This window comes from Python bivittatus, unplaced genomic scaffold (genome assembly GCF_059951505.1).
Source record: "Python bivittatus isolate LINGU-HERP-01145 unplaced genomic scaffold, Pbiv_v1 ctg000560_np1212, whole genome shotgun sequence".
Classification (NCBI taxonomy): Eukaryota; Metazoa; Chordata; class Lepidosauria; order Squamata; family Pythonidae; genus Python; species Python bivittatus.
Genome location: NW_028277083.1, coordinates 4,563,166 through 4,583,320, shown reverse-complemented (window position 1 = coordinate 4,583,320; position 20,155 = coordinate 4,563,166). Strand labels below are relative to the sequence as shown.

Genomic DNA, 20,155 nt, shown 5'->3' with positions numbered 1-20,155 from the left:
GAATTCCCAGTATGAATTGTGGGAATTCTGAAAGCTACAGTCCCAGGACATCTGGAGAGAACTCAGCTGGGCATAGCTCATGAAGTGAATTAAATTTAAATACCGTGGGACTCTGCCCTGTTTTTATTGATCGATGGACAACCCCCTGCTTCACAGGGCTGTTGTTGTGTGGACACAATTAGAGGCTTTCAGGAGGATAGATAGGAATCCAGTCACTAGCTCTTCCAAATGGGCCAGCTGAAAATACAGGCTAGAAATCTTGTTGATAAATAAAAGCCTATACAGGTCTACTCAAAAGTCAGTTTTGCTGAATTCAGTGGGGCTGACTCCAGAGGAATGGTGCACCCAGAGAGGACAATTTATGGGGGAGAGAGAAAGACTCAGGAGGAGAAACAGCTGAAAACAAAGGCCTGCTGTGGGTCACCATTAAAAGGAACCGAGGCACAAAATCATCCCCACCCACGTAAATAAAGAGTCTGATTCTCCAAAGTGCGGAGAGTTAATATTTATTTAGCATGTTAGAACAGTTAATATTTATTTTGTGGTGCCATGGGTTACTCTGAACTACCTTTTTGGGGTTAGAAGGAGCACGTGGCTACCAAGGTGAAAGAGGGTTGGGTGGTAGGAACAAAAATCCTGGATTGATTTCTTTTCTTTTCTCTTTTCTTTCCTTCCTTCCTCTTTCTTTTTTTCTTTCTTTTCTTTCTTTCTCGCTTTCTCTCTCTCCTTCCTTCCTCTTTCTTTCTCTCTCTTTCCTTTCTCTCTCTTTCCTTTCTCTCTCCCTTCTTTCCTTCCTTCCTTTTTTCTCTCCCTCTCCTTCCTTCCTTCCTTCCTTCCTTCCTTCCTTCCTTCCTTCCTCCCTTCCTTCCTTTTCCATGCAGTTAAAAGTCATGCACCCAGCAATTCTCCCTCTTTCATCCTTAACTCCAGGCTGAGAGAAAGGGTGGGTGAGCTGTTTTCCTCGGAAGGTGCTTTATTTGTCACTCGAGAAATACCAAGAAAGGCAGAGGCATCTATTTTGATGGGGCAGCATCATTCCCAGCTGTTGCAACCCGTTGGTAGTATTCCCGCCGGGGTTCTAGCCCCGGACAAAGTTGGGGCTTGGTCCAAAGAAGGATAAAACACTCATCCAGACGTCTATTTTGAGAGACGGTTGACCAAGGCCAAGAAGGTCTGGAATTGCCTGGGCAACAACGCCTTATTATAATTTGCAGAAAAGCAGAGGCTGGTCTGGGGAAGGAAGGAATCCAGCTTGTCCGGGGACATTTTTTCTTTCCTCCTTGAAATTGCTCTTCTGAAATTATTTCCAGAGAAGGCAATGCAACATCTAGAAGAGTGTTTCTCCACCTCGGCAACGTTAAGATGGGTGGACTTCAACTCCCAGAATTCCCCAGCCAGCATGGCTGGCTGGGGAATTCTGGGAGTTGAAGTTCACCCATCTTAACGTTGCCGAGGTGGAGAAACACTGCTCTAGAATTCCCAGAGGCTCCTTCTTGGCACCCACCAGGCCCAGAGACTTGGTTCAGACCACATGCCCGCTAACACACATTCACACCACCTGCTAACTCATGATGAACAGGGCTCTCGTTTAACAACTCCATCCAGTTACTGAGGTTTGCATGCAAATAACGATCCCCAAATGAATTGGGACTCAGTGAATGTTAATTCAACCCCAATCCATTTGGCTGGTCTCCGGAGGAATGATTTCATAAACTGTGTTAGGACCAAAAAGTTAATTCAGTTACCAGGTTCTGCATCTATGTTAGCTTGAAAGTAAGGCCACTGAGAAGAATGAATGGCCAACATTTAGGAGTAAACCCCGTTGCACATGGGGGATTCAAGCCAATGTGGGTCTACTCTGAAGAAAGCCCTATTGGACTTAAAGTGGCTTACTTCCAGGTGAGCATGCCCATAAAGGCTGCTCTGCAACCTTTTAACTCACGCCCTTCCTCACGGGCTTGATGAGCAACCGTTCACACGTGCAAGACACAAGTGACCTCTCCTGCGCAGGCGCCGTGAGCACCCCCTAGCCCACCGAGCCGTTCTCCCGGCGACTTGTAAGGCGAATCGAACCCTGGAATGGGGCGGAGCTGCTTGGACGTTTCAACCAATCAGAGGGCGAGATTGGGCGACTGACCCATTTCCCGGGAAATTTAAGTCTTGTTCCCGGCGGCTGCTGCTTTGCAAGCGGTTTGTAAAGGGAGACAGTGAGTAGCGGGGGCGTAATTTTTTTTTTTTTGCCTGCCTTTTAATTTATGGCGGAATAGGAACGGGGGCACGGAAAGAAAGCTTATGCATTTATTCGATGCTCTGTCCGAGATATGTTGCTGTTATGCGTTCTGGGCTTTGCTTATAGGCAGGTTGTTAGCGAGAACATAATGAAAGGAAGGAAAGATAAGGTTGGATTTGTGCCCTAAAACCTAAGAGCTAAAGCTAATTCTGAGGTTTTCACCAGGTGGTTCTCAATTAACCTGGATAATCAACCCATAAGGGGTTGTATCGAGTTTTAGAGTATACAGCAGTGTTTTCAACCTTGGCAACTTTAAGATGTGTGGACCTTGCTGGCTGGGGAATTCTGGGGGTTGAAGTCCACGCATCTTAAGACTGGCTGGGGAATTCTGGGAGTTGAAGTCCACGCATCTTAAGACTGGCTGGGGAATTCTGGGAGTTGAAGTCCACGCATCTTAAGACTGGCTGGGGAATTCTGGGGGTTGAAGTCCATGCATCTTAAAGTTGCTAAGGTTGAGAAACACTGCAATACAGCAACTAAGTGCCCTGGGTTCACCAAACACATTAGAGGGGGGAAAAACTCCCATCTGCTCAAGGTGAAAAATTAAGAAAGCTTAGTGTATAATGCAAATATAGCTGGCAGGTTTGCAATGGACTTGTTTAAATATGTTAGTGCAGCACCTGAGTCTGTTTGAAAGTAATTCCTCAGTTGTTCATGGGTTAGTAATTATTTTTTTCCAGAGCCTAGTCTGAAACCAAACTGTCCTGCCTTTGAAAATTCCTTTTCTCTCCCTTGATTAAGGCGCCCTAGCCTCATCCCCAAACTAAATTGTTGCAGCTTGCGAAGCAGGAGGAATACCAATCTTTGCTTTTTCTCTTCCATGAAAAAAAAAAACCCTATTTTTTTCCCCAAGGTTTTCAGTTGGAAATAATCACTGGATTGGAATGGCTGGGTTCAAACTGTATTTTTTTGTGAATCTGAGTTTCTTGGTACTCTGATGAAATGGGAAAGCAGTAAAAATGCACGGATTATTCCCTTCCCTTTTGGTAACCATGGAACCATTTCCCAGGCAAGAATGTGGTCACCCTTTGCAATAGGCTATGATGTAGTTTCTGTGCTTCTGTTGTATGAACATAAATCATGGGAACTGATTCAACAAGCCATGGTTTAATAGCAATGGGAACCTGATCTTTGAGTTAGCATCCTTTTTGGCTGTGAGAATGGCTCTTTCCTATGGTCAGCTGGTAGAAACTTCAGCATACTTCATTCACTTTTTGCAAGCTATTTTTTTTTTAACAAGGTCTGGCTAAATCTAGGTATTGCACCAAAGAAAGGTCACTTTAGAAGAGCATCATTGCTGTTCCAGATTTTTAAAGACACATCTTAAACTCTTGCTCTGTGTGTGTCCCTTCAGAACACCCAGTGAAATATGTTGGCTTTCCAGCAAAATCATTTCAAAGGAGTGTTGTTTGTACTGTTGCTGTGTGTGTATATGTGTGTGTGTGTGTATACACACACACACACACACAATCTTGTAGTTGCCCAGAATTCTTTTAATTTGTGGTTAGGGGTGTTTGCAGGGTGTGATTAAAACAAAGATGGCTGTCACGATGGTGCAACTGAAGGCTTGCATGTTTGTGATGTGCATCACCCACTTTGATTGCACACCCTGCAGACACCCATGTTTGGGGTGGATTATAAATACCATCAAATAAATTAGCATGGTTAGGAGCAACAGAACGCATTATAGGAATGAGAAGGTTTATGGCCCTTGGGCTAATGTAGAGTCTTGGATAAGGGGGAATTGTACCCCTGAGCCAAATCTTTTTCTGTTCACCTAGGTGTGAGGTGGAGGCACATCTTACCAACCAATCTGTGCTTCCAGAACGTTGATCATGCCTACCACAAATGAGCAAGATGAACGCATGAGGAAATTCAAAAATAAAGGCAAAGATTTTGCAGTAAGTATTGGGCTGGGGGTTGCTTAAGGACGGAAGGTTACAAGGTGCCGAATTTATACTCCTGGCATCGGAGGTGGAATTTACCACCTGGAGCTGGTATACGTGGAGGGTCTGAACCACAATACTGTAGAGCAGGGGGTTTCTTTTCGGGAGACCCTATTAATTCTCCAGCTTTCTTTTCCCAGTTTTAGAAATGCATGGTTTCATAAAATAAAGGAGAAAGGAAATGGATATAACCCTACATTAAGTGGGTGAAGGCATAACGCTAAGGGAAAGAGACTTCAGTGCGTATTTTATTTATTAAATTTCTATGCCGCCCTTCTCCTCCAGAGGGTGACTCTGGACGGCTCACAATTAAACAGTAAAAACAAAAATATAAATATCCATATTAAAATTAATAATTCTATTAAAAAAAACTATATACAAATCAAGATGATGGGGGAGCAGTATTCCATGTAGGTACAAAAGATAATTTTGGGCCTCTTTGTTTTTATGGTCGGCTGTGGCTTTATGTTGCAATGTCTTAAAATATGACTAAAATTGGTTGAGTTGTAATGGTTAAAAGCATATTATGCACTCTATTGATTCCCTTCCAGGGAATTGTCTATTAAAACTATGTTTGAGTGAGAAGGAAGGATCAATCATCCATCTTAACATTTTTTATGTTTCTCTATTTAGTTTTCATATCATGTCCAACTGTATCTTAGTGGATTTAGGGAAGTCCCAACATTTCTCGTTCAAATTTTTCTGGGAAGCTCACCACCACCACTTAACATTTCAGTGAGAGCTAGAAGCTTTTTAATTTAAACACATCAAACAGATTAATTTAGGTTTTGATAATGGCTGTGTTGGATGACACGATGAACTACAAATGAGTCAACCATAGTTTAGTTTAGCAGTTGCATGAACTCATGCAAGTTTGCTTAGCGGCTAGATCCATATCTTGTGTGAATCAAATGGTTGGGTTGTTTAAGTATATCATGGTTCAATGAACTATGGGTAAGTGCGTTAGATACTTACAACCACTCAGTAGCAAATTTACATTTATGCACTAATAATTGCTGGAGCTACTGTGTGTTTTTCCTTTGCACTAGTTCTGATTAGAGGTTTCAACAAAAATAACAATCTGTTTTTCCCTGAAGAGTCAATGGAGGTTGAAGATCATATGTCCCCTTTGACCTGGAGAAATCTCTTAACACTGTTAGCTGTCCTCCTTTGAAGTCTGACACTAGTAGATAAGAATTGGTTCTACTTCAGAAGACATTAGATCTTCTCTTCTCCAGACATCTTGAATAAACCAGAGTTCCTATTGCTCTCTGTCCTACCAACTGTATGGCTCATAATTTAGTTGCTTTAAAAACCATAATGCTTGACTCTCTTCCTTGGTAGGAAATAAGGAGGCGAAAAATAGAGGTGAGAGTTGAACTTCGCAAAGCAAGGAAAGATGAACAGATCTTGAAGCGAAGGAACATCTGTTTTTCTGCAGAAGGCAGCCTGTCTCCTGAGAAAGAAGAGAAGAACATGGTGTGTGGTGGTAGTAATGTGATAAAGAGATATGCTCCATAGTAAAAGTAATTTTCACCTCCCTCTCTAGATCTTAGTCTTAGCCCAAGAATATATTATGTCTAGCCACATACCTAATTTTCTACACCAGCCCTTTCCAACCAATGCTGTCTAAATCTTTCAGGATTGCAATTTTCAGAATTCCAAATTTCAGTCATATTGGTTGTGGATTCTGGGCTTGTAATTCACACACATTTGGAAGGACACTGGTTTATAAAGCCATTTTCCATATCTGTGTATACAAGTAGGCGTGCTTGTGGAATACTCACACCCACTGACTGTTTTGGAGTGGTGGTGATTTGCTCAGTGTGTGAGGAAAGCAGAAACAGGCTATCACAAAGACTTGGGGACTCTGGCATGCTTGGTTCATGTGGCACACTAAACTATGATGCTGGTTGTTTTGGGCTTAGTGTGAATAGATGCAAACTCTGTATTGACTAGAAGATGAAGTTCTTAGTCTCTTGTGGTTGGACATCTGTATCCTGATGACTTCTCTGCTCTGGTCTTACAATCCTTTTGCTTCCTGGTCCAGGTTGCTCAGCTCTCTTTGACAGAAATAGTCGAGGTGATCCAATCGGAGGACCCATTTCTTCAGCTGAAGGCAGCACAGGCAGTCAGGTGAGCCAAAGCCATAACTGCTGCTTATGCACCCCACCAATCAATCCCATTTGCCTTTGATTATTTAACTAACTTGGTTGAATCTCAGGCATAGAAGAACAGAGGATCCAATAGGCTCTGGTCAGTGTTTGTTAATGGAGGTCACTAGGTTTCTGGAGAAGCTCTTAACAGGTAGCATATGACTGCTTGAAGCATCTGCTACAGGGCCATACATTCTATCTATGGCTAGCACAATCCAGATAGTCTGATCCAGCATGAAAGGCGATCTGAGGAGTAGCTGCGCTCAATCCCCACGTCCTCCTGCCTCTTAAGAACCATACTGCCCATTGGGAATCCCACCAGGGCACAGCTGGACAGGCATAGTTAACTCTGCTCCTAAATAACCACCTGGTGTAGATGTAGAAGGTGCCTCTATTATTCCAGAAGTTGGCTGAGAAATGGCACTGTTGCTGTGGTTCTACCAGCAGGGTGAGGTCACATTAAAGGTTGCCCTTGTTTCTCTCCCAACAGGAAGTTGCTATCCAAGCAGAAGAATCCACCAATCAATCAAGTTATTGAATCTGGGGTCATTCCTAAATTGGTGGAGTTCTTGTATCATCATGATGCTCCCAACCTGCAGTTTGAGGCTGCCTGGGCCCTCACCAACATTGCTTCAGGAACCTCTGACCAAACGAAAGCTGTTGTAGAAGCCAATGGCATTCAAGGCTTGGTCATTCTTTTGTCTTCTCCACACGTCCACATCTGTGAGCAGTCGGTGTGGGCACTAGGCAACATTGCGGGTAAGTTGTGGTGCTGCCTTGTTTTGAAGATGGCAGGTTACAGAATCTTGGAAATGGAATAGGAAACGGTGTACCTTGGCTCTCATTTATTAGTGGATGTGTCAAGGAATGGTTTCTCTATTCCCTTTTATCTTCTTTCCAACTGGCTCTTATCTTAATGGAGAGGATACAAATTGCTTCTTTGATACCACAACAAAGACCATCAGTTCTTGTTCTGTAGGCACCCAACCATCATCTCAGCATGGAGGTGTGCCAGGTCATCAGTGAAGGCATCATTGGACTGTTTTGGAGTACCATTGTGCATTATATGCCCACAGCAATTTTATTACTCCAGCTTTAGTATACTATATGAGCCCAGTTCTTTGTATCAAGCTGGCTAGCCTCACCGTTGAAGCTGGAGATTGGGAAAAGAACCTTGGCAGGATCTGACCAGCTTAAGTTATCTGAGCTAGTATATAGATCCATGATAGTTGTTTTTTTTTAAAGGTACAACCTCACTTACTGTTCCAATTATTCTCTGTAGGGGATGGCCCTGTGTACCGAGATGCCTTGATTGGCTTCAATGTGATTCCACCTCTTCTGTCACTGGTGACACCTGCTACTCCTGTATGTAGAAATTTCTGCTTGGTTGGGTTAGTTGGTTCTGTTGATCTGATCTGGCGAGCTCATCGATGATCTTAGAAGCTGTTTGCCTCGGTGAATTGAAAAAAAATTGCAAATATACCTACCTTTGTTGTGGTATAAAGGTGTGTGCTTTAAAGCTCTACCAAACTCTTTAGAAGGCAAAACATTCTCGGAACTTGAAAAGCAGTAAGAAAGTTCCAAAAACAGGACCAGGGCTTCAGACCTGAGGTCTGTGGTTTGAAGTCAGGGCCCCAATAATACCTGCCATGAAGTAAAACATTTAGCTTATAATCTTTGTGTGGTTTACCAGGTACATTCTGTACCCTTGAGAGCTTGGACACTGTTCCCCCGTGTTTTGTTTGCTTGTTTTCAGCCAATGAGCATATTCTTATTTTTAGGTGGGCTTCCTGAGGAATATCACCTGGACACTGTCCAACCTCTGCAGGAACAAAAACCCACACCCTCCCCTGGATGCTGTGAAACAGGTGCTCCCTACCCTAAGCTGTCTCCTGCAACACAAAGATAAAGACATTCTCTCTGACACCTGCTGGGCGATGTCCTACTTGACCGATGGTGCCAATGATCGCATCCAGGTGGTGGTGGAGACAGGGATCCTGCCACGGCTTGTAGAGCTCATGAACAACACAGAGTTGCCCATTCTGGTAAGTAAGAGTTATTTCTTGAAGGGAAGGCAATGCTTCACTAGTGAGGGATCAACCCCTATAAAGGTCATCCCATTTCCGCTGGTGGTAGCCTTCAGTGATGAACCTCCATGGCGTCTCTTTTTCTCTTGGTGGACATCTCTGCAGACGCCAGCTCTACGTACCATAGGCAACGTAGTCACCGGGACAGATGAACAGACTCAGATGGCCATTGATGCAGGTGTCTTGTCAGTCCTACCACAGCTCTTACGTCATCCGAAGTCAACCGTCCAGAAGGAGGCAGCGTGGGCTCTGAGCAACATTGCTGCTGGGCCATGCAGTCAAATTCAGCAGCTTATCACCTGTGGGTTACTCCCTCCCCTGGTAGAGTTGCTGACCAAGGTAAAGTTTTGCACTATCAGGATTTCAAGTTGATTATAAGTATATGAAAAATACATGCACACACATCAAAACATACATATATGCATATACAAACTTGTAAGATCATCAAGCTTGAAGATTGACATTGGCCAGCTGACATGCTCGTCAACTTGGTCTGGATAACATGGAATATCTAATATCTTGGAAACATGCAGGAGCATTTCCTGGGATTCTGCTTTTTTCCTTAAAGGCAAAATCTAAGTTTCTAAATTTATAGCTACTAATTTGGGGAAAACGCCTGCTTGTGCAGGGGTACAAAGCAGGAGATATGAAGCTTACAGCTCATTCCAGCTTATGGCAGCCACTCACAACAAAAGCTGAATCTAGAATGAAATCACTCAGGGCTCACCAAAGTGTTGGAAGTTGTGTGATTTTAAAAGTGGAGCCTCTGGGGTTTTTGAGAGAGAATTTTAACTCCAGCGAAGAGAGGTTTGCCAGTAACAGCCAACCGCAAACAGAGTGCTTTTTGTGAAGGTGTTAGATGTATAATCATGGTAGCAGCTGAGTTTATATATTTCTTAAGGTTCTGTACTACTTTACCATTCGTAGGGAGACTTCAAGGCTCAAAAAGAAGCTGTTTGGGCTGTGGCCAATTTCACAACGGGAGGCACGGTGGAGCAAGTGGTGGAAATTATCCAGGCTGGAGTCCTCAAGCCTCTGCTCAACTTGTTGTCTGTCAAGGATAGTAACACCATCCTCGTGGTCTTGGACAGTCTCTCTAACTTCTTCCTGGTAAGGCTATGGAAGGAAATTGTATGTCATACCAAGTTGGAATTGCTAAGAATTCTGATTTATTGGGAGCCACTCCTTTGGTTCCTCCTGTCAGAAACTAGGATGTGACCGTTGCAGCTTATTTAATATATGGCTTGGGTAGGACCTCTTCTTTCAGCTTTGGCTTGGTGGGCCCTGGGAACGGAGGCAGAAATCAGAAAACCTAGTTTCTTCAAGACACTAAACCAGAAGACATTTCAGTGGCTGATGAATCTGCTCCTCCTGATAGGAACTGTTGAAGATATCTTCAAAGATATCCTTGATGTGTAAGCAGGGCCTTTCAGTGACTTTGATCTCATACTGTAAAACCATGGTTGCCTAACCCTGATAATTCATTTCACAGTACTTTACCTTAAACCCAACCAAGCAAACCACGTTATGCTTAGGGAAGTGGGTAGATCCAGCCCACGTGTCTTGTTTAATTGAACGTGATTGAACCATGGTTCTGTGCAACGTAGGAAGTCAGTGTTTGACCTACTGCTTGTGTTTTCTTTTTCCATACCAGTCAGCTGAGAAGTTGGGTGAGACAGAAAAGTTGTGTCTTGTGGTCGAGGAGCTGGATGGTGTGGAGAAGATCGAAGCTCTCCAGACTCACGAGAACAACTTGGTCTATCGCGCGGCCCTAGGCCTCATTGAGAAATATTTTTCTGGTGAGGTAAGTGGATGCAGGCATCAAATTCCCATGTTCTTCCTTGAAAAGTGCAGCTTTTAAACAGTGAGAACTAACAGCATCCTGTCAGCTGGGTAATTCCTTCTCTACTTAATATCAGGAAAGCTAGCTTCTGAGCATGTTTTTAATCCCATTGGGAGCAATCTTTGGCTAACTCTATTGCTGCGTACATAAAAGAAAGCTGCTTTTGGTGTTTCCTTTTCATGCTGAGGTGCTAAGGATCTGCAATGGAGAATTCCCCATAAACCTTCCGCAAATTCATAATGCTTGGAATTCTTGGGAAGGGGGCATATGAGTTAAAGCAGTGTTTCTCAGCCTTGGTCATGGCTGGCTGGGGAATTCTGGGAGTTGAAGTCCACACATCTTAAAGTCCTCCAGGCTGAGAAACCCTGAGTTAAAGTAACAGATTTTAAAAGTCTGCAAAGAAAACCTTGAATTATTGTTTCTTTCTTCTCCCCTCCAAATCAATGTTAGGAAGCTGAAGACATAAATCCTGAAGCTGAACAGAAAAAAACTCTCCCTTTTATGGCTGAACAGCAGGACTTTTACAACTTCTGAAAGAGCTCAGCTTGTTGCATGCCTTCAAACGTGGTGATACACGATCGGGGCGGGGAGAAAAACGGGTTACACCTCTCATTTGTTTGTCGTAATAAATCACCTTCCTAGATTTGTAGGGTCTGTGTCTGGAGGCTGTATGTCCTGACTGCTGTGAAAACCACAGGCTCTCGATCAGATTTCTTCATTTGGCCTGGTCGAATCATCCATGCATTGGACACATCCTATGGAGGGGTGGCATTACTGGGAAAGGACTTCTGATCTACCCCAGTGTGTTATCGCCAGGGGTGTCGGCAGGCTGTGGTCAAAACAGTCAAGATGGCGGCCACGATGGTGCAATTGAAGTTCTATACCTAAAAAGCAGATGGAACTTCAACTGCTCCATCGTTGCCCTAATCTTAACTTTTTTTTTTTTTTTTAATCATATGCTGTGGACACTTCTGGTTATTTCTCTTCCTTCCCTTCGCCCATGATTGAAAAAAATGGATAACACATCTCCTGCGTCCTCTTCTGCCTAAACTCTTGATTTGGATTCAGGAGGAAATAAGATTATTTTAAACACACCTATGTTATATGCCATAGTCATAACTAGCCACCCATTTTCCTGCTATGATGTCAGTCCTTTTGCACATAGGCCACTGGTGACGCTGCCAGTGGTTCACGTTTAGCGACAGCGAATTCAAAGACCGATTTCGGATTCTCCCCCACTACGGAGGAGGCGTAACTAACATGCGAAACATGATGAAACACAGCAGGATTTTATGCGATGCGTGAAGCTAGGCAAAGTCTGTCTGTAGATCGCCACCCTTGTAAAAAGGTGATTGGAACAGCCGCTACCATCACTGTCTTCTCTTTGACCTTAAAGACAGGTTGGAACAGAGACGGGAAGAGATGAAAAAGAAAAAAGAAAAATCCCCTTTTTGTGCTGCTTCAGGGCCCTGCATGGGTTTCTCCCATCAGTCAGGCGTGTACCAAACTGTCTCCTATGCCACCTGTTTCATCTTGTAGCTTGAGGCACCAGGTATAATAAAGGGGTTTCGTGTTTAAGGTGTCCCAAAGCTGCTGAACTGCCAGAGACGCAGCAGTGTTGCAATTGGTTAAAGCAGTGTTTCTCAACCTTGGCAACTTTCAGATGAGTGGACTTCAACTCCCAGAATTCCCCAGCCAGCAAGGCTGGCTGGGGAATTCTGGGAGTTGAAGTCCACTCATCTGAAAGCTGCCAAGGTTGAGAAACACTGGGTTAAAATCACACTATTGCACCCATCGCTCCCCTTGAGTTGAGAAACTGTAGGAAGATGAGCTTTCTGCAGGATGTGCACACTTTGTGCCCCTCAGTTTCACTGAAATGGTGGGAAGGAAATTGCTCTACCCCCTTCCACCCCATGCTTCACATTCGGGCCCCGCTGCCTTAGTCACTTCTATTTGCTCTCGCCGTAGCAAAACAAGGGTGGGAATCTTTGAAGGACTGCCACCATTTTCTTTCCCCCGAGAGGAGTGGTGATGCTTCGTCTGGCCTGTGTCTCATCTGTAATGTTAATTATTGTGGCGGCGGGGCGGGGGAGCAAGCGAGTGAGCAATCTATTGCCTTGTCATCAGCTTTTATGGAGAAACAACAGCCACCTTGATCTGCCTCTCAGAAAGCAGAGCTAACGGGAAGCCCTTCTGTAAACCCTTGGTGAACTCCTGCCAACTGACCTGGTGTGATGGCTATCAATGGGGAAAGAATGACCTGAGTTTCACATTCACTGCTTCCTTCAAGGGGAAGGTGCATATTAATCACCAGCGCAATCCAGGATTTTGTAGTGAAGCAGGAATTGCTCAAGAGGTACTTGTTACAAGAGATCATTGGCCCCATCAGCTTTTTCTCCACCTGTCTTCAGCCACAACCTTCATTTTGGCTCCAGCCAATGTTCTGAAAAGCAATTTTATTGCTCGGAAGAATTTCCCCAGTTCAATCAGCAAACCACCACCTCAGGATGGCATCTGAGGAGCTACCCTTTTCTGTTCTGAAAGTTTGCTAGCCTCGTGCGTAAATCAGAATTATGATTTCCTCTGCCTGAAGAGCTCTGTGAGGCCTGAAACCTTGCGCTGTCTCCTTGTGAGGTTTACATCCTGCCTTTTAGTCAATGGCCCCACAAAATTATACTGATGAGGAATGTGGTTGCCACCTGCTGCAGGTTGCAAAGTGAATCAGCAACTCATTCATAAATTAAGCAAAATGTGGCTTTATGGTGTCTTAGCTTGTTGTGCAAAAACAACCACGAGGGCTTAGAATGAATGGAATCCCAGCAAGTTGTGATTTATTTCACAAACCACAGTTAACCAGCCTGACATAGCACAACTTCTGAACCAACTCAGTGGGAAATGAGAGGTGTAAACAGGAGGCTGGCAAAGCTCCTGGAAGTTGACCGTTTTCAGCCATGAGGTCTGAAAGAGGTGCTTTCCAGATTTATAGCCCTGCTTTATTGCTTAATTGCACCTATACACATTAAACACAAAGGCTGTGCATTAATCCTTCTGCAGTCTTCCAGGAATTGATTAAAGCGCTTTCCCTGCCCTGCCGCCTCCCTGAAGGAACCATCTTCGTTACAACTTGGCTGATCGTAGGCTATTTAGTCATCTTCCACCATCCAAAATCTCCCGCAGCTCAGATGGATGGATTTTGCTGTTGCTTTATTTCCCTCCGTAATCTCCTGCTTTCCAGATGCCACTGACCACACCTCCCATCTTCCTGGGCCAGGTGGATGAAGAGGCTGAGGCTGATCCCGGGCATCTCCTCCTCAGGGGTGGGCCACCTGTGGCCTTTCAGACACAGTCCCCCCATCGTTGGCTCCTGTTTCCCGGGGGCTGATGGGATTGGTAGTTCCACGTAACGCCCGAAATCGCTGACACACCCCCTCCCGCCTCGCTCGCGCGCGAAGCTTTATACAGCCGGACCTCCCCAAGATGGCCGCCGAGCCGTGCCCGTGACGCGCGCCCTCCGGCGTGCGCGCGCCGGAAAGGGGGCGGCGCGGGCAGAAAGCGAAGGCGGGTGGTTGGCTGGGGGGCGGCGCGAGCTCGCGCAGTCGCCGTTCGCGTCCGGCGGGGCGGGCGTCGAGCTCCGTGAGGCGGCGCCGCCTCCGCCGCCGCCGCCGCCGCCGCCGCCGCGTGAGGGGAACCGGAGCGGTTTGTTCCTTACTGATGATGACGATTATTCATTTTTAAAAGGGAATCGGGATCAGCGGAATTTTTAAAAGACGAGAGGAAGAGGAGAGGCCGAGCGGGCCTGGCGGCGACGGCCAAAGAACCGCGGATGGGGGCGACCGTGGCCGGCGGCTGATTCCGCCCTCCCGCCCTCCGTGTCGGTCGGTCTGAGGGGAGCGATGTCGAACGCGGGCACCCGGAGGGCCGGCTCGAGCATCAAAGTCCGCCTCACAGGTACAGACGCCAGGGCGCCGCCGCCCGCAGGCGACAACGGCCGGCGCCGTCCCGCTGGGCCGCCGGGGGGAGAGGGGGAGCCGGCGCCTGGGGGGGCCTCCTGCCCCTCCCCTCCCCGAATCGCCCTCCCGAGAGCCCCAGCGCCCATCATCCCCGGCCCCCAGCCTTGGGTTGGGCGGTGGATCCCGACTGGCCTCGCCTCTGCCTGGATGACGAGCTGCGGCGGCTGGGGGTGATGGGAGTTGTAGTCCCCGGGCATGTGGCGGGCGCCCGGTTTCTGGGAGCAGGCGGCGAAGCGAGTTTTTCTCCTTCTCTTCGTTCCTCCTCCTTCCCATTCTTCTTTCTTCTTCCCCTCTCTCTTCCTCTCTCCTTCTTTCCCTTCTTCCCTCCTTTTCCTTTCCCTCTTCTTTCCTCATCCTCCTTCTTTCTCCTCCTTTTCTCCTCTTTCTCCTTCCCCCCTTCTCCCTCTCCTCCTCCTCCTCTCCTCTTTCTTCCTCTCCTCTCCTCTTCTTTCCTTCTTTCTTCCCCTTCCTTCTTCATTTTCTCCTTCCCCCTCTTCTTTCCTTCTCCTCCTCCTCCCCTCTTCCTTTCTCTCCTTTTCCTTTCCAGCCTTGTTTGGGTCGGCCGGTGGAGAGACAGGTCTTCTGTGAAGGTTGGGCCGTGGAGGAGAAGGAGGAGGAGGTTACAGTTGTCCTGCTGCTGTTGCTGCTGGTCCTCCTTTCTCCTTTCCTTCCCCAGGGGGATTGCAGGGGCAGCGGGAAAGGTGGGCCTCGCCTTTCAAATTGCTATTCTGGCCAGGTTAAGGAAGGCCTTTTTTCTTATTTGGGCCTTTACATTCAAACAGGATGACCAAAGATTGCATTAATACATGCCATGCCTAACAGTATTGAGACAGTTCCTGCTGTTGTGGATTGAATGTCTCTCCCCCTTGCTTTCTTTTTTCTGGAAGATGTTGTGGGGGGTGGGGAATCCTTTCCCGCATTTTCCCAATTTGGCTGGTTGGAGAAGTCTTGTTCCCTGTTTTCTTTCATTTCTTGCTCTGCCCTCTTGGCAAAAATGCCCGCCGACCTTTGAGTTCTGACTATTTCGGCATTGCAGTGGAATTGGTGGAAGCCGGCTGTGGGTTTTTTCCCCTTGCTGGTTGGAATTTAGAGGATCTTCTAAAGAAGGCAAAATCCTTCTCTCGTGCAGCTTGTAGTGGATGGAGACTTTCAGATCAATAAACCTCATTAAGAATTTGATTATTTTTTTCTTTGGGATGTTGAATAAATGGAGTTTCCTGGATGCACCTTGTTTTAAAAATATTTCAGGGGATTGTATTAAATATAACTGGCTTTCCATGGTAAGCAGTGCTGTTTGTTAATATTTGACAGAATAAATTTTACATGGGAACACAAATAGTCTATGTTTTTAAAAATTGGCCCGGCCAACCAGACTTTATGAGGCTTGAAGGGAAGGATAGATTTTGTTCAAGACTTCTTGGAAAGGTGCCCTTTTGTAGTCTGTGTTAAAATCTTTAAGGTGATTCTTAAGTTGCACTTAGGTTGCATCCATGGGTTTTTCCATTGAGCATTCCTTCACACTACAGAAGGAAATTTGGTGCTTTCAAAAAGGGATAGCAGGGAACCTCAGCTAGTGATCAGTTGTGGTATGTGTTCATGGTTTTGAAAACACACATTTGATTTTTTTTTTAGTGTGGTATATTAACTGGACATCTTCACTAAGACATTTGTCAAATATACCTGTTCAGAAAGCTGAATGTGGAAACTTCTAGTCTGTATGTTGGCCATGAATTTGCTGGATAGCTTTTGTTTCTTCTCTTGCTTTAAAACAAGGTTAATAAAATTGATTTATGTTATAGAATTGATGTATTACTGAGATATTATATGTGAAGTGCACATAGCATAGGTAGAAATATTTCATGGCCTGTACCTTGTAGAATGGCACAGTTTTCTCTGGACATAAGATGTGTGAACTGGCCATCGGAATCTAGACAATGTTTACCTTCCTATCTCCCCTCCCCAGCTTTTTGAATGAAACTCAGATACCCCTAGGAATATCTGTTAATTCCATTGAGAATTACTAGCAAAAGCTGGATACAGTTCTTTCAGGAAGCCATATGCATTGAAGCCCAGCATCCCAGTGACTTTTGCTTGCCAGATGTAATTCAGAAATCAACTTCTCTTTTTATGCTTTGTGTGGATTCTGCTTGAAAGTTTTTCACTTCTCTCAAAAAATTAATGCTTCCATCTACCAGGGTAAATGATGGGAAAAAACGTTCAGCACCTGGCAATGATTAATTGTATTTTTTGCCTTTGTTGCTCTCAGTGAACTACAAATTAACTGTTGCATTTTGTTTAAATGGAAGTCTTGATTGTGGAACTAGCCTTGATATTCTCTCTTCCTGATCTTCATTAATTTAATTATTTAACAAGTCCTTTTTCAAAAGTGAAAAAGCATTTCAGATGCAAAAGGAATTGATCATTTAAAGCTATATAGAAATCATTTTGTTCTCATGCCACCTTGATGCTTTCCTCTCCTTTTGTTATAGTCTTATATAAATGCTGTAAGGCATAGAAAAATCAATTCTTTCATTTAGATCGGTCGCTACTTCATAGCATTATCATAGTAATTTTATGCACTTCATGTAATTATTTTCAGTACCTAGTAGTGATTCTGCAACTGTTGCTATAATGTAAATGAAGAAGTTACTGTTAAAGTAGAAACTTCTCTAATGTTGAATAGTAGATTCAAGACTGAAGCTTCCAAACTTGAGACTTCTCAACCTAACCATGATGTTGCTTGCTTGCTTGCTTGCTTGCTTGCTTATTTATTTATTTATTTATTTATTTATTATTTTTGTGGCTTTAAGTCATTGTTGACTACTGGTGACTGCCTGGACAAATTCTGGCAGTTTTCTTGGCAAGATTTCAGAAGTGGTTTGCTATTCCCTGCTTCCTAGGGCTGAGAGAGAGCGACTGGCCCTAGGTCACCCAGCTGGCTCCGTGCTGAAGGTGGGACAGAACTCACAGACTCCCAGTTTCTAGCCACTAGACCAAACTGACTCTCTTCTCTAAATTACTGCTTAATAATATCTGTGCTCTAAAATAAACCATGGGCTGTATGTATTTTGCTCTATGTGAATGATATCAATATACTTGGGAACCAGTCCCAGTAATTTTTTATTTATTTGTTTTTTATTAAATTTGTATGCTGCCTGGCTCCCAATGACTAGGGCGGCTCACAACAACCAGAACAAGGAAATTACCAAAAAAAAAAAAAATTAAAAAAGAAGAAAAGATAATAGATAAAATGTAAGAAATTATTAATGTTCATTTAGGTGACTTCTTTATTTTACCTGCAAATATTTTTAGATACAGAATTGTTCTGAATGATAAAACACAACTAATTTTAACCATCCAATCCAGTGTATCAGGGGTGAGTAGTCTAGTACCTTCTGGTAGTTTTGCACGTCAGGGTGTATTAGCCTGTGGCAAAGGATTGTTTAGTCTAAGTCTAATCTGACGTGGGCTAATTTGAATTTCAGTGATAGAAACAGTTTGTGTACTAAAATATAAAGCTAGATTTCTTTCAAAAAACGATCATGTAATATTTGTCTGAAAACAGCTTTATGCACATTAGAGGCTAACACACTTATGATAATAAAACTTGTCATGGTCAGTACTTGCATGTGTGTGAAAACATGCATCAGGCATTGTACATATTTATTTATTTTATTTTATTTATATATCAAATTTATATCACATATAGCTAAGATGTATTGTCATGAGAAAGGTGCTTGGCCAAATTCAGATTATAACCGATGGAAGCAGTGCTTGAGAGTTAAGAATAACAGGGGGTTAATGAATCTTTACATATTATCTAAGCTTTGTTTGGGTTGATGTGCCTGGTGGAAATGTAGGAAGCTACCATACTGCTTCATACCATTAGTCTATGAATTTCAGTATGAACTGTCTTTTTTAATTAGTAAAAGCTGGCTATCTCCAAAAGCAAGAGTAGTCTTTCCAGCCCTCCTTTTCTTCACGCATAAACCATGATAAATGAGTTGGAAATCATGAACGCTTAGGCAATAATTAAGCTAGTAGTTTTTAACTTGCTAGCATTCCACAAAAATTAATTTTTATTATATAAATATGGCTACACAGGTAGGTTGGGGCCTGGTGTCTAATTCTTTTGGAATAATCTTGACAAGCTTATGTAGCATTGTGTTTCTAGCTTGCAAAGATACTCAACTAATTTTGAAAATTTCAACGAACACCTTGCTTCAATTAAACCTCTGCTTCATATTTTTTTGCAAGCATGTTTAGTTCTTTGTATCTTTGTACTATTACATGCGTATCATTTTGGAGGCTACTATATGATGTTTAATTACAATAATTTGCTGCCATGCCATTCAACCTTCAGAAAGAGTTTAAAACTGTTGCCATTCAAAAGCAAATCCAACATAATATGTTTGTTAACAGTCAGATGATTTAATTGTTTGAAGACAAATTTAGGTTTGTTTTTTAGTGGTTTAAATGTTGCTTGTATTTTTGCTTGCAAATCTCCAGATGTAGTTGAAGTTGACCACTCTTAAAACAAAGAGTGGCCTATCACATTACACCCATTGAGTATCGTATGGGTCAGGTGACCAACGTGGAAATTTGTTATGCTGGTATAAACTAGAGTCGGTCTCCAAAAACTGTTTTGTATTGCAGTTCCTAGCACTGGGCAAATTAAAGCTGATTCCTTCTTTTCCCCAAGTATTTCCGTTGATTTAATTCCCTGTTTTGTTCTTTCTTTCTAACTTTCACCTGATTAGACTTAAGTGGACTTCTGTCCATGCCGTTGATGTTGACTTGAGAACACAGCAGGGAAATTCAGTGCACCAGCAATATTTATTACATTAGCAAAAGAGCACAGGTAAATATACCCTAACGAACAAAACAAACCATTGATCTGAGATGGTTGGACGAGTGAAATTATTTTTAAAAGCTCATCTTGGATGGTGAGTTTAATTAGCAGCAGAAGTATGGTGATGCACTCTAATGTAATACCAAGAGAAATATAGTTTGTAATTTTGAAATATAAGAGATCACTCTGTTTATTAACACAAAGACCATTCTTCTTCAGTCTTATATAAATTGACTATAATTGAAGCTTCAAACTATAATAGGTCAGATTTTGAAATTAAGCTCATTGGAGCTGTATGTAAAAAGAGATGTAAGAGATTATGACCAGCATACTGGCATCTCCTGTTTCATTTACATGGAGAGTGCAGTGTTGACTGATGCTGCAGAGTAAACCAGGTGATCTAGGACACTGAAACTGAGTGGCCCAGTTCATTTTTTCCTGGTCCTTTTCAAAAATCATGAATAAAAATGACAGGGTCCATCTTTTCAGAAATGTGGCATACATGATATGTGTGTTTTTGGTCTTCATAGTACATTAGTGCTCTTACTGTATTTTGTTACAGCTGAAAACAAATTCTGCAGAATAGATGAACCTAGCCTTAGATTCTTTGACTCCAGTAAATCAGTTTATATATCATTAAATGCCATCAAGTCAGGGTGAACCTTTAGTGACCCCATAGATAGACCTTCTCCAGGATGATCTGTCCCCAGAAAATAACCTAGAAGCAGGAAATTTAGGTGGCTTACTGACTGTTCTGCATAAGTCCTTACATTGTATTTCTTTACTGTTTAAAGCTTTGCTGAAACTGATATTTAGGCTGGAATTCTAGTCAGATTTTTATGTGTTAACTGTTTATTAAACAGTTGCCCTTTTGAGAAAACATTGTTTTCCTCTTAGCTTAGAGAAATGTGGGAACAGGCACATTTGTCTGTGCATGGAACACTTTGAAACAAATATTTCTTTAAATTATT

At 43.5% G+C, this 20,155-nt stretch overlaps 2 protein-coding genes across 5 annotated transcripts in view; both read left to right on the top strand.

The window, feature by feature from the left end:
- Positions 1-679: 679 nt before the first annotated feature.
- KPNA7 (karyopherin subunit alpha 7) lies at positions 680-10,942 on the top strand. Of its 2 annotated transcripts, none has more exons than XM_007434479.3 (11): positions 680-943; positions 4,072-4,191; positions 5,581-5,715; positions 6,287-6,372; positions 6,883-7,151; positions 7,675-7,757; positions 8,174-8,437; positions 8,585-8,818; positions 9,407-9,589; positions 10,134-10,283; positions 10,773-10,942. In XM_007434479.3, exons 2-11 carry the CDS (start codon positions 4,126-4,128, stop codon positions 10,854-10,856), a joined length of 1,554 nt encoding a protein of 517 aa, XP_007434541.1. In that variant the 5' UTR covers positions 680-943; positions 4,072-4,125; the 3' UTR covers positions 10,857-10,942. The 2 variants fall into 2 exon arrangements, with proteins under 2 accessions (XP_007434541.1, XP_025026464.1); XM_025170696.1 differs by lacking the exon at positions 680-943 and adding an exon at positions 1,792-2,190.
- A 2,975-nt stretch (positions 10,943-13,917) lies between these two features.
- Positions 13,918-20,155, top strand: part of SMURF1 (SMAD specific E3 ubiquitin protein ligase 1) — a 38,979-nt gene continuing 32,741 nt past the window's right edge. For 2 of the 3 annotated variants that reach the window (XR_015797416.1, XM_088148020.1), the window contains exon 1: positions 13,919-14,270. Coding sequence is in view for 2 of the 3 variants with exons in the window: in XM_088148020.1 (XP_088004146.1) it covers positions 14,216-14,270 (55 nt within the window). In the remaining variant the exon portion in view is untranslated. Of the gene's footprint in view, positions 14,271-20,155 lie in introns of all 3 variants that reach the window. The other variant, XM_088148021.1, reaches the window with a different exon arrangement.

Excerpts from the sequence above, each read along its gene's own strand:
- KPNA7 (XM_007434479.3), top strand. The coding sequence starts at position 4,126 with ATGCCTACCACAAATGAGCAAGATGAACGCATGAGGAAATTCAAAAAT. Across the intron at positions 5,716-6,286 it reads AGAAAGAAGAGAAGAACATG|GTTGCTCAGCTCTCTTTGAC; the intron begins GTGTGTGGTGGT and ends TTCCTGGTCCAG. Across the intron at positions 7,152-7,674 it reads GGCACTAGGCAACATTGCGG|GGGATGGCCCTGTGTACCGA; the intron begins GTAAGTTGTGGT and ends TATTCTCTGTAG.